Below are 14,747 nucleotides of genomic sequence, written 5' to 3' on the forward strand. Positions count from 1 at the left end.
TTTGGTCATGGTGTCTTGGTTTCTGCATGCTTCTTCATGTCTTGCTTTGATAAATTTAATCATGCTTGTTCTGATTATGATTAATCACGGTTTGTTTTCGCTTGCTTTGGGCTTGTTTAGGGAGTGTGAATCAGCTTTAATATTGTTTATCAAACCCCACCTTCCTCTCCTCTCCTCTCCTCTAAATCATCTTCTATTACCCCTCATAGTAGCACAAAATTAGCACCCCACGATGAATTTCCTTCTATTTTTACTAAAACGGTCAAATTCACACTGAGTAAGTACAAAGAGTTCCACAATAAATGACTCCTCTTATTTTGTAACTCCCACAATGAAACTTGAATCTTTGAGTTATTAAAACACATTTAAAAGCCTCCAGTTAGATGTCAGAAGGGAAATTTCACTGCTAATGATTCATAAGTTACTTGACGTCCTGTAATACAAAGAAAATGACCACTTGAACACCACTTTGTTGCGTTTAAAGCCCCCTTTTCTTGAGAGAAAATGCACCAAAGTCTGCAAGAAGAATAGCAGAACCTTTGCTACCGAAGTGTCACATAATGAAGCTGTCAGGGCCCACCATAACCTCACATATATGAGATTGATTTTTTACATCCAATTACCCCTTTATTCCTTTCTCACCTCTTGGTCTCTATATTACACCTCTTCTATTGCTTTGTCTCTTCCACACACACACACACACACACACACGCACTCCGAACAGTACATTCGTTTATGCAGGGTCAGCTTTTTTGGGCGTGTGCTGCAGATAACGGTGATTTTTATGTACTTTTAACCACAAACAACACATTTATTACATTTTGCGATAGCGAGCGCACTCAAAAATACCGAGTATGCACACCTACACGGACGCACGCAAACACACATACATTTATTCAACGATGCACACGTGGATCCCCGCTCCTTGCATGCCTCCTATCGATACTTGTTGATGCTAATCTCTTTTAATGTCTGTGCGATTTCATTTGCTCGTCCTCGTTGTGTTTTGTGAGCATATGTTCATGTGTGGAATCTTCTAAATACTGTATAAGCTGATGGAAAAGTGATGAGCTGAGGCCCCACAGCCGCACAGGGACACACAGAGTGCATTACAGATTCATCAGGTTGGGGAGTCATGGTTGAGGTTTGACTCTGCAGATGTGAATCTGTGTGTTTATGAGCCAGGCACTGATTGGTTCTGATGTTCATTTTCTCTGCTCTGACTGGTTTAACTCTTCAGTGAAGCACAAAACCAAACAGAGTGTGTGTCTGTCTGTGTCCATATACGTGTTTTAGTGTATGTCCTAATAATAAAAGTGTGTGTGGGTGTAAAAGTATGTGACTTTATTTGGATTTGTGTGTGTGTGTGTGTGTGTATGTTCCTACAACTGCAACTAACTCCCTCTGTTATGGTGTGAATAGCCCAGATGGTCAAATTAGCCGCTCCAACAAAGCAACAAACTATTTATTCAAACAAACACACACACGGACAAACACACACTAAACACCTGCTGCGTCTGCTGATACAGACTAAACATGTACATGCATGTTAGTGAGATATCTCAGACAGCCTGAGTGGGAGTGTGTTTGTGTGAAAGCAGAATTGGCAGCATAGTCCCTCCGTTTGTGTTTGCTGTGTCCTCTTATTGAATTCTCTGGCATCAGCATTTTTTTTTTTGTTTGACAAAAATCTGACATTGAACTTTTGTTATGTGTTGTAAAAAAAAAAAAACTAGGAAAATTAGATAAACTGTAACTTCTCGTTGTCATGAAAGCTAAGAGAAGATGGGATTAAACCGATCAAGGTTGTGAACATAACTAAACAAGCACAGTAAATCCTGAAGATGCTGCTTTCAACACGCACAGAATATTGGGAATTGGGTTCATGCACACGCAATCCTGATTTAATCACACTTAACAAACAAGTAATCATCAAGAAAAACTACCGCTGCTTAAATAAATAAGCTGGATATAATTCTACACCAAAGTGCATGATTAGTCGTGTCACCCTCCCACTGGAATATCAGTCAGTTCATTTACATATTAAGATACACCATGGGGGGTTCTGTTCTCTGCAAAGCTGAAGTAAATAAGCACACGAAGACAGTTTGAACAACAAGGGGGAAAAAAAATAAAAATAAATAAAAATCTCTGAGTGGACTGATTTTACTTCCGCTGGTGTGAATTAAAGATGAGGATAATTCAAGGATTATTTAAATCACTCCACTCTTACACGCATCTCATTAAGAAATATGAGATCCTGTCATGTGGGGGGCCCCAGATTGAGTAAAAGTAGGCCATTCATGTGCTGCTGAGGCTCATTGAAACAGTACATTACTACTGATCATTTTTTATGTGCTCCCTGATACATGATTGATCAGTTTTAGTTTAACAGAAAACACTATAGTCGACACTATAATGTGTTTTGAACTGGAAAAGTTATTAAAATTGATTTACATTGGAATAGGGTTGCTCTTACTCACTTACTTCCCTGACAGCTATGTATTTTTGGCTTTCCCTGAGTACAATTAAAGCTTTTTGCGCACACCCATGTACTGTATATGTACCGACACACACAGTCCCCCCCCCCCCCCCCCCGTTGCTTAAAGTAAACCCAGCAGCTTTGTTTCTCAAAAAGTTTAATAACTCGCTCCAGAGAACGAAGAGACATGTTGGGTTTTATGTAGATAAAAACTCTATACTGTACTGTCTAATTTTTACGTAAGGCCGATGAAATATAGCTGCGGGGTTAGTCTTATGTTAAAGGAGGCGGGGGAGACCAAATGACAGGGAGAGATAACAAAGCCAAACAACACAACCACGCAAGGATTAAAATAAAAAAGAAGCAAACACAAAAAAATGTAAAAATAAAGACTGGAAGAGAAAGAGAAAAGGAATTAAAAACAGCATACTGTCAACAGGATTATTGTAATTAAAGGCAGAGAGTGTCAGATGTGTTTGTCATGATGCAGCAGCATCACGATAACTTCTGTTTGCTGTCTGTGATGTTTGGAGCGCTGCTGTCAAGGTTAGTTCTCTGACAGTGTTAAGAGCGCTGCATCTTCCTTTTCTGTCTGTCTGAACTGTTTTCTTTTTACTTCCACCTGTTTCTTGCTGAATATAAAGTGATTAAGTAAGAAATGTCTTAGAAATGAAAGTGGGGACCTTGAATGTTCTACTAGACTATGAAATATCATATATGGACAGTTTTAGAGCTATGCCAGGATACATTGATACTTCTTTGCTTTTGGATTCATGATGGCAGTAAAACACAAATAATCTCAGTTCTATCATCAGACATTGGTGCAAAACTAATTCCTTACTGACGGCCTGTCTTTCCACCTGTCTGTCCCTTTGTGTAGTAAATGAAGGTGGTGTGAGACAGGCGTCCAACTCCTGTCCTGATCCAGGGGAACCCGAGAATGGAAAACGCCACGGAAACGACTTTAGGTACAACAAACGTGCACATGTGGACTCAAAATTATGTGTGGAGTTATATGATATGAATCCGCACATGCGATGCAAGTGCATGTGATGCAAGTGCATGTGTGTGTACAATTTTAATGTCCTATTTTTCTGTCTGGCTCTGTGTGTGTGTGTACAGCATTAGCAGCGAGGTGCAGTTCACTTGTGGAGAAGACTATGTCCTTCAGGGCAGTAAAACCATCAGCTGTCAGCGGGTGGCCGAAGTCTTTGCAGCCTGGAGTGACCATAGACCCGTCTGTAAAGGTAAGGATTAACACATATCCACACACTGTCTGGTTTCCAAGTCTTCAGAGGACATTGCACTGACTTGCAGTTATTTCCCAGAGATTTACGCTAACTATTACTGGCCTAACCTCACCCTAATCCTACAAAATGACCTCACCTTACATTACGGGGGCTTGCTTTTGCCCTCAGAGGTGACGACATGTGACAACAACATGAGTAATACCAGGAAAACACACACACACACACACACACAGAAGTAGGTTTACGCTGCTATTCTTTTTAGGACACTGGATTGACTTCCATTCATTTGGACAGCCTAAATAAAGCATTGTCCCAAACCTTAATCATTAGCCCTAAACTTAACCAATTTCCTCAGAAATTAGGTTTTGGTCTCCATGAGGACTTCTGCTCCTGACAAGGTCAGTGTTTGTGCCATAAATGGTCCCAAAGAGCTAACAAATAACAAACAAAGTACACACACATGCCATCCCAGTTACTGATGCAACACAAACAGGTCCTGCCAACATTCCAAGATACAGACGCAGATGAAGGGAGAGGCTGAAATCACTAAATTTAAGGTACTGCCATAAAACAGTCAAGTCCAAGTCATGTGCAGTATCAACATGTTTTAATAAATAATAATGTCATCATTATGTAAATAGGCTTTTGAAGTTAAATGATATATATCCTCTCAGACATTTTATTCTTCTCTCTTTTAAGTGCTCTGGTAATTGGCATGTTTCAGATAATCATTCTCCTGCTTTGTGGAGTCTTCTGTACTGTCATCTGCTACACGCACACACACACACACACACACACACACACACACACACACACACACGGACAGAAGCACATGCACGCACGTGCACACATGCAGGACTGAGATACAGAGAGAGAGGATGTCTGTCATGTTAAATGCCAAAGTCATTTGTTACGTCTCCCTTTACTAAGCTTCAGCTATGGCTGGAGACACTTACTTGAACATGAAAAGCATTATTCCCTCTCTCTGTGTCTTCCTCTCATGTTTGTGAGTGTGTGTGTGTGTGCGTGCGTGCATGCACGCGCATGTGTGTGTGTGTGGAAGGACACAGGAAAAGGCAGAAAACAATATCACTCCTACTTTTTCTGCTTCAATTATCGCTGCGCTGAAAGGCAAAATCACCAAATCCATCACATGATATTAGCATATAAACACCAGCTAAACTTTGGAAAAAGTGACTGATGCAACAGTTTCAGCAAAAGAAAAATGATTTGCAGTGCTGGGAACATACAGGAAATAGATCATATAAATGTGAAAACGTTTTCATATTCACTGGGAAGCTACAGAACCACGGATTCGATGACCCTGATCAACACGAGTCCTGAATGATCTGATTACATTCAAAGGTTCAACTCAGTTGACACCCTCTGACCCATAATATATCTCTACATTTTGTCATACGCTGATTTATTTGACTGATATCTATTTATCTATTTCAGTTCATTTTCAACAAAAGAAACACAAAATATACAAAGACAGAAGAAGCTCTGAATTGTCAGTGGTAAGCCAAGAAGTGCGTCGGTGAAAGCTAAAGCTTATATTTGTATCCACAAGCCACAAAATCAACACTAATTGTGACTTAATTGAAATAAATGGCTAATTTCAAATTCCTTCTGCACACAGTATACTGATTCTCTCAACCCCTTCATCCCGCTCTCTGTCTGGCTGTGTTTCCATCATGGTACAGTTCAGTTTGGTGCAGTACAGTATGGCCTGGAATGGTAAAGGCCTTGGTCAGGCTTGTGTTTGGTCTAAGAACACTTGGTAGGCAGGGTGTGGATAATGACGTTTTCCTGTCACCCAATCAGCTGCCTGTTATTGATCTAGCTCCACCTGTACTGTACCATGTTATTTTGGTACGATCCCGAATGGAAATGCAAAACAGTATGTACCGTACTGAACTGCTCCACCGGAACGAACGGACACATCTGGACTCTCAGACTGGTTAAAAAGATAGTTTTGTCTTTACGAACAAAAATGACTTCTGCACTGTTGTTGGCAGAGAGGTGCGATTCACGAACAGAGGGACTTAACACTGTCCACTTGTGGTCAGATCTCTCAGGACAGATGTTAATTTCAGGTCTGAGCAAGGCCGATATCTTGCTCACGGACATGGGAGTATGGCAAATGCTGGTCGGCTTTGCTGGTACTGGTCTCTTGCTCTCTGATTAAAGGACACAAGCTAACCATCAGCCTCAACTGTTAGTGTGAACGTCTCCTGTGGCTGATGCCTATTGCCTGATTGCTATGACAGCACATGGTCCTTGTTAGCAGACATAACCTGGCCAACTGTGACTGTCACACTTGAGCTCTAACTGGTCACTGCCAACCTTATTATCTGATTCATTATCAGCGATAATATGCCGCTACCCTTTGACTGGCTCTTAGATATTCATCCGCACTAAATACTTTATAACGAGCAATTAAATATAGTCGTTGACATTAAGCCAATCAACTCTTCCATTCGCCTGCATGTGGCCTCCCCAAAGAGTGATTTCCAATGACATTAAAGTCACTGATGTTTGTTCCCTGAAGCAGTGAATGGTTAAAAAAAAATGGCCTCCATCACCGCAAAAATAGTGCTATTAGACCCCAGTCAGCAGGGACATTTAAAAGAAAATGATGTGGACAGGATAAGTGACTTTTGCAGATGTAATGTAATAATCTGAAGAGCAGGTGTGCGTTGTTAAAATTTGAAGACGACAAATTCTAAAATTAGTGTAAAAGCAGGAAAAATGTATAAAGGTATAAATAAATGTTTCTATGTTGCAAATGATACTGGGAAAGATAATCTTATTCTTAGCATCTCACAGTGGAGAACACAGTTACATCAGCATCATTCTATTCCGTCTAAAATTGTCCTTGCCACAATATAAATTGCAAATACAGACTGAAATTTAAATTGAAAGGCTGTAAACACTGGAGAGCTTAGAGTTCGATTTGAAGGAAGCTAAATTCAGTTGAACATTTTCATCATTTACCTATTTAACAGTTCACAAAGGATTTATTGTGGGCATTGTTGTGGATTGTGGGAGTCTAAAAATCCCTCCTGAAGGTAGCACTTCAAATAGGGAGTGTAATGGATGAGATCTATCACTTGTTATGTCAAGTACTTGTTTTTTATATTCAGCATGGGCTGTATTTGTTTTTTTTTCCTGTTTCCCTACATGGTGGACATCATGCTTGTATAGGTTTAAATAGTAATACTGCTGAAAAAACACACTATTTTATCACTTCTCAAGTACTTCTGTGTGTTCTACAGTATGCCTCTCTATAGAACAGTGAAATAGAAAAGGTCTGCATCTCCAAAATCCCATAAATCCCGGAAGAACCCTTCTGAGGTTGTTTGAAGGACAAGATACATGCGCCACTCAAATTGTGTTGTTCTGACAATGATGCTAAGACTTTGTCTCGTGTCCCAGAATCACTTAAAACAGAAACCTAAAAAAAAAAAACATAAAAACACTGAACATAATACATTTAAAGCTGTTTGGGTAGCAGTGGCTCAGCTGAAACTCACACAGTGGAATACAGAGATTACTAGATCAGAATATTCAGTTTTAATATTGAAATTCTGAAAATAAAAATAGCCCAAAGGCAAAGATAAGGGCTACACTAATGCTAATACACTCTGTGTACGAGTCTTTTTACCTGAAAGCAACCAATCTAATACCATCATAGGGGTATACAATCAATGTGTGAAGGCATTTCACTGACTTTTCATGCTCATGAAAATGTATAGAATTTATGATAGAGTTGAGCAGGTAAGTTGGAGCAAAACATTTGCTACTTCTGTTGTAAAAACATCTCCTTCTCCAAAGGATAACTTTGTTTCCTCCTGCCGAACGAAACCGGAATGAGAGAAGGGCTGCGTCAAGCTAAACACAATTCAGCTATGACCTTTATAACCACACCAGCCAATAGCTAAAGTGGGGGACTCATAAATAACACAGAGATTGGCAATCTGTCAGGGAGCATCAAGCCAACTGACTTGTTAAAGTGTCACTTGTGTCAAAAGACTTAAATACAGCTAACTGTGTCTGCTCGACCATTACAGGGAAAACAAAGTGCATATATATATATATATATATATATATATATATATATATATATATATATATATATTTCCAGTATATCCTGAGTGTTTCTTTTTATGTCACAATAACAGAAAGGCAGATTAATGCAAGAAGAGCGTGAGAGAGTGCTGATCAATTCACTATACAGTTATGAAATCTTATGAAAAGTACCAAACCAAACTGCAGTGTGTCCTTCAACCCACTCCAACAACACTTTATGAAAGAGAGAGGGAGACAGAGAGAGAGTGAGAGAGTCCATGTGGCACCTTGATTAATGGACAGATGGCAAGGCCACTGAGCCAACTCTCTCTCTCTCTCTCTCCCTCTCTCTCTGTATGTGTGTGTGTAAACTCCCAGGGAGTTGGGTTGAACAGCATGAATATACTGACTTAACAAAAGGTGCTCTATGTCAGTCTGATGGACGCACAAACATAATATGCACATGTGACTTCAAACACAAACCATGAGGAGAAGAAACCATATTAATGTCTCTGCTACAATTGCACTGTTCGTGCTTGTATTCTGCTATGTGTGTGTGTGTGTGTCTCTGCAGCGCGCGCACACGTTGGTGCTTGTGTACCCATTAAAGCTCCAACCAGAGCAAGGGCCATGGAACGCGGTGTGCCAGCTTAATGATGTCATCAATCATCCTCTGTGTCCATTGGTCAATCTGTCTGCTCCTGAAGGCAGCCTTTTAAAACAGCCAGTTTGGCCTTCCTACAGAATCAAATCAAAAACATCATTTTAGCCTCAGTGTGAGCACATTAACTTCATCAAAGTTCCACTCAAATATTCCCTCTGACAATCTAATCACCGTCCGGACTCGCGTTTGGGACTCGCGGTGGTAGCATAAAAGACGTTCAGATAGAATCCGGAGAAGTGATACCTGTGGTTAAAAGTGAACATGATAGCCTGACAAGTGATGTTTATTTATCATTGTCAAAGACTGAATAAAGGAAGATAGCCTCGACACTTTGTGTCCTAATCAGGATCTGAGGACTTAAATTTAGTTTTCCTGTCTCACTGGTTGGACATCGTTGTCTTCAAAGTCACTTTAATGATGGCTTTCCTTTTCGTGAAGATAGATTTTTAATTATTAATGTGTTTTAATGAAGAAGTTCCATCTATGAGCTCAGTTTTACCATGTGTAACCTGGTGTTGTAGGTTTTAAGCCGCATTTCCATATGGTCCTAGCTCTCCTCCACCTGCCTCTATACGGTTTGGTTGCGTTTCTGTCCTCAATGTGGGCGGAGTCATTACTGCACGGCTGCATGACACTGCCGTAATTTCGTTTTACACCGGACACACACAGTCTAGTGAGTTGTGACTTGTAAAGCAGTCGTTTTCAGTGTGACTGAATCATTAGAAAGATTAGTTCAGTATTTCCTCCATGACTGGAGCACAGACTCGGCAGGGTCTGTGATGCAGGTCGCGGGTCGCGATCGTCGTCTTTCAGTAGTGCTGTCGCTAAATACACCAGACTCTACTGTTAAATGATGAGATTTTAGATTTCCCTGGTAATTGGTGGAGATTAACCCACATGTTTAGTATTGTTAAAGCGGACCTAGACCGGAAGTTCTAATTAACGCTGTTTTTTAGTGTGTATCTGCGTCCTTACCTTGTTTAAGAAGCCCTGAAGATTCTAAACAAACATTTCAGCCACTGCTGAGAACGCTGTGTTTTATTGTAATCTTGGGCTCAGCGAGATCTCTGAAAAAACCCGGTCCGGTTACGCAAACAACGGTTCTCCTGAACAGCAGATCGTCCTGCTCCGGGCACTAGTCTGGGCACATCCGGTTGCGTACATTGAACCGCAGAAGAAGAATAACGTCCCTTGTGGAGGTGTTTCACGAGCGACAGTGTCTTCTGACTCTGGGTCTGACTGCGGCTGGGAGTCGTGAAGAAGCTATTTTTAAACATTGTTAAAACAATGTTTTGATAATGAGTAGCAGTGTATCCACCGTTCCAGAGGGGGGAGCTGCGCTTCTGAGAGAGGGTGTGCTGAATATATTGGCCAATCACAAGACTCTTGTCTCCTGGGTGAGAGAGTTGAGTCTCAAATCTCGCGGCTGGGAAACACCGTCAGAAAAGAGGATTTCTATCGGCTCGTTAACAGCAACTAGGAGGGTTTTGACCATAAAAACAAGTTAATGTATGTAAGTAGACCTCCATAACTAACATATATAGATTTAAGTCTTTTTAACTGATCTACAGTTCGGCGTTGTTTGGCTTGATTCTTGTGTTGTTGCTCACGTCTGTTCCTGCGACGGCACTCTGACCAATCAGTGGTCGGTCAGTCTGTCGACATCACTTCAGGTACTTTCACTAATGGAAACGCAAAATAACCATGTCATGCCGAGTCGAGGCAAGTCATGTCAAGCTAGTGGAAAAGGGCCTTTATTGTGGTATTGTCAATGGTGATAAATGGCATTGTCACTCTTAAGTGAAGACAAAAGGAAATGTTATCAAAAGGATGGCCACTCTTCAAAAATACTGAGACCAAAAATGTATTTGCTCTCAGTGCCTGAGAAATTTGAATTGAGCCAGTATTGGGTAACTTACCTTGGTATGCCTCAGCAGGTTTTACTGTATGACTGAACCTCCAGCGTCTTCTGCTTTGGCGGTGGCTCACTAACCACAGAGGCCATCCTGCTGAAAAAGCAGCATAGTTATAGATGTTTAGTCTAAGGGCAGGCATCAGATTGAAGGAGACAATTGTGAGTTTCCGCCATGCTAGAATGGAGAAACCACGTCAAAACACTTCAATGCAGGAATAAAATTCACACTCAGAAGTTTTCCCTCAGAGAATCCTTCACTGCGCTGATGGGGCGTGTCAGTTACACTCCGAAACCGTCAAAAATAAAGTTTGGAGCAAGTTGTGAGCAAGGCCGTCGGAGGTTTCAACAATGTGATTCTTCTCCGGAACATCAGGGTAAATGTTGGAATACATGACTGTGTAGATGTGTGCTAGTGAGAGAAATGGAGAATCCTGAGGGGAATTCAGCGGATCTGAATGTATAAACTGAAAAGAGGCCATGTTGTTAGGCACACAACGCACACTCTCTTTCTGTGGTACGAGCCTGAAAGCGTTCCATCAATATGTCTTTAGTACCAGCTAGACTTCATCAAAGTTTTTAATTTAATCTAGAACGTATTAACACTTTGATTATGAGTGTGGCTTCATGCCCTCTACACTGCATGCCAGTGTGAATAATGATGACACAGTGACACAGACTGACAAACAGGAGGAGATGAGTGCGAGGCCACCACACGGAAATCTTAGATGCAACTCATTTTCAGCTACACATGTTGTGTTAATAACAATGTGGTAAAAATGTTACCAAGCTCGACATGTTTACAGATCTTTCTGCTCTTGTTTTAAACCAACAATCTGTCTTTAATCACAAGAGACAAACCCTGTTTTGGCAAGATGCTCCTGCCCAGGACCAGAGACAAGGAAGGAAAAACAGATTATTGAGTAGAAAATAAATAATACTTTAGCTGCTAAAGAGTCAAATATGTCCCTGCAGCACTAATAGAGCCTTGAGATGTGATTGCTTTGTCTCTTCCATGCAAAAATTGCTTTATATTTTCACCAATACCTTGTTTTCGTAGCAGCTAAATTAGATGATGATGCTTTAGCCACCAAGTGGCAACCCACCACTTTGTTGCTCAGTGGTTTATCAACTGTTACCTCGTATCCCGGGGCTTGAGCTTACACAGACAAACCCCCCTCAGATCTCAAGATGACGTATCTGCTGCTGTGGTTCTGTCTCTTTACCTCCATTAGTAAAGTGTTATGCTGCTGCTTCAGCTGAGAATTGAAATAACGAGCAAAGTGTCTCGCACATTAGTGCCGAAACTTACGTAACGCCTTGAATGTAACACAGCAATTATTTGTATGGCAGCCACATCATCGTGTGAGACTGTGAGCTCCTGTCTCGTCACCATCAACTCCTGGAGCTTGTTCTTGACTTCAAACCTGACTTTGGTACCTTTCTTTAAAGTTCCTTGAGTTGTTTTCCCCTCTTTAAACACTGCTTTTTCAGCTCTCATTTCTTTGTTTTGCTTGTGTTTTTCACTCACATCTGCCCACATCACTCACTGGCCAACCAGCCTGACCCACTGGGAAGGTATATATGTACAGATCTGTCTCCTCAGTGGAAATCATTGGCTCCTGCATTCCCTATATAAATAGCAATGTGTTCAGACACAGGTGCACCTGGAATGAACCGAGCCAGGGGAAAGAAAGGGGAATAATGTCTGTTTGTTTACGTTTTGTGCCGTTTCGATCAAGAAAGTCTGATTTATTTATTTTTTTTCCCTCCTGCGTGGCTTAGATTTGGTTTAAAAATGAAAATTGTGACAATGAAAATTGAATTATTCTTAAACCGTGGATTTGTTTTAAACTTTTACTGTTACAAAAAAGGTCTTCAGGGACCATTGGCCCCCGGGAATGTCCATATTATCAAATCTGGCTCTTGTTAAAAAAGGTTTGGACACCCATAGACCATAAACATCTTCAAGGAAATGCTAATGTATTTATAAGTCATGTGAGAAGTTTGGTTGTTTCATAAATACAGTTTTCTTTGTGCAAACCAGTTGAGTCACCCCCTAGTGGATATTTAAGAGGATGGATATAAAAGTGATAGGCACTTTCTCATTGGCTTGAAAGTGCCAATAATGAAAACTACATCATTGAACACTTAAGGTGCAGCCAGTGTGAAGTGTTATTAAAGTTTAAAACATACAAAATTGCAGAGATATATCACACAGATGTAATTACGTTTTTATAATGCAGAACATTAACGTTGATGTAAATTGTACAAAAGACACACGAGATATAAAAAAATAAGTGGAAGAGAGAGATGGGGATGGACAGATACTGAGAGAAGATGATGGAGTGTAATGTGACTCGTGAACTACAGACAATGGCTGGCAGAGGGACCAGGACAATGTGAATGGAACGCGCGTGAGAGAAAGATTGAGCGAGGGACAGACAGATGCACGCTCAGAGACGGATGGAGTTTAATATAAATTATGGGATGTTAGCTCCTCTGGTAATTCCAGTGATAACTCTCTCTGCACTATCGCTATAGCAACACCGTGCCCATACTGCTGCTGGCGCGGCAATCGGCCGGCCATTCGTTCAGGCCACACTGATTGAGCTGTCAACGCACACGCATACGCACACTGTTACGAAGACACACACAGGCCCTCGTCGAGACATGCAGATAAATCACTCCTCACGTGCTACTCAAACTCACCCACTCTTCATCTCTGTGTATCTGTCACTGTATAAATTACAATGAGCTGAATACAAGAGAAGGTCATCTGGAGATGCATTGAGAATTAGAGAACCAAGTAGGCTATGAACAGGGTTCATTCAGGTTAAACTCAGACTCGGAAGAGAGAGACTTTGTTTACGTTACCAGGCGGAAGCGACTCGTACTGTGGAGGAATCCAGTCATAGACCAGTTACATATCACCTTTGTAACATGTGTGACAACTGTGCATAAAAGTTGACATTCAGTTATTCCAGTTATGAAACAAGCTTACATTGTGAGGCACTGAGAATCGCGATCTTACCAATGCAATGTCACTTTCTAAAACTGGAAATTCACTGTAGTCATCAGCAACCAGACACCTATATGGCTATTGGAGCTGTCAATTTATTTTCCTATAAATTGAAAACATAATTTACAAAACTCACACCATGTGCAGTCAAAGACCTGAAACTAGTGACTTAGTCCAGTAGGAAAAGACTCAAACTTCTCTCAACGCCCCCTGGCGACTAACTAGCTACTTCCAGGGTTCCTTGAAAGTTTGTCAATTATGAAAAAATAATATTCAAGGCCCTAAATAGACATGGATCATTGAAAGTGTTTGAATTTTGTGCATGAAAGAAGCCAAGTTGATATTCCAGTAATTGTCTCCCCTTCTTTGTTATTACACCACCTACTGTTCCATGCCCCGCGTTGCTCGATGTATACGTAGACTCGGCCTACGCAGACACCGGACACTGTCTCTCCCTGCTGTTGACGCGAGATTCCATGCAGAACAATGAGCGAGTATCGTTAAGCAAGAGTGAGAGAGAGAGCAAATGACGTGATACCGGGCGATTGCATTTTCCCAAGGACAATCTCTTTGCCAGATGCTGAGTGTGCTGCAAATCAATAAAAGCGGACGCCATTGGCCAAGCGGCTCTTACAAGTTGCCCTCCCATCTTAAGCTGTGTCAGCACATTCAGTCCTTGGATTTGAGGGAATTGGTCCTGAAAAGTCCTTGAATTTTATGTCACCTGAGGAGTGGGCAACTGTCTTACCTCAAATGCTTCCTTTACCAAACCAGAAGATGACAAACAATTATTTCTTTTAGTTTACGGTGACAATGATTATAACAGAATTCATGCTCTGGTCACACAAATGCAAGACACTTGTAATTATGGATGTGAACCATCCAATCTGATCTGCACTGGTTTGTAATGTGAGTGTAGCCTGACAGACAGAGGCGGTGTCTTCTGTGGTGCTCTGTGCTTATTGTGACTCTTACAGCACCTCACAGACCCCGGGATGCGATTCTTTTACTTGTCCCTTTCCTTTAGAGTGACCACTAAGTCAAAGTAACAACTAGGCCAGTGTTTGTGCAACTGGGAGTACTTTTGTAAGTACAGTATGTGTTTTATGTGAGTTGTGTGCTGATGGTGAGTATGCTGTACCTCTGGCTGCATCTCTTTGTGTGTGTCTTCTTGCACACACTCCTTTCTTATGACACTGCTAATGGCGTGTGTGTGTGTGTGTACAAGTGTGTTGTTTCGCCATGTTGAGAGCATCTGTGTCTTTCTTGTGCCATACGTGTCAATCTGTGTGTGACCGAGTGTGCACATGTCTGTAAAATGGGACCATGTAAGCGCTCGTGCT

The 14,747-nt window shown here is 41.2% G+C and overlaps 1 protein-coding gene across 1 annotated transcript in view; it reads left to right on the forward strand.

The window, feature by feature from the left end:
* csmd3b (CUB and Sushi multiple domains 3b) overlaps positions 1-14,747 on the forward strand; it is a gene marked incomplete at both ends in the record, with an annotated part of 347,168 nt that overhangs the window by 224,957 nt on the left and 107,464 nt on the right. The window contains 2 exons of the mRNA XM_083899904.1: positions 3,363-3,450; positions 3,605-3,729. Of these exons, the coding sequence (XP_083756030.1) occupies positions 3,363-3,450; positions 3,605-3,729 (213 nt within the window). The remainder of the gene's footprint in view (positions 1-3,362; positions 3,451-3,604; positions 3,730-14,747) is intronic.

The sequence above is a fragment of the Microchirus variegatus genome (genome assembly GCF_963457635.1).
Source record: "Microchirus variegatus genome assembly, chromosome: 13".
Taxonomy (NCBI): Eukaryota; Metazoa; Chordata; class Actinopteri; order Pleuronectiformes; family Soleidae; genus Microchirus; species Microchirus variegatus.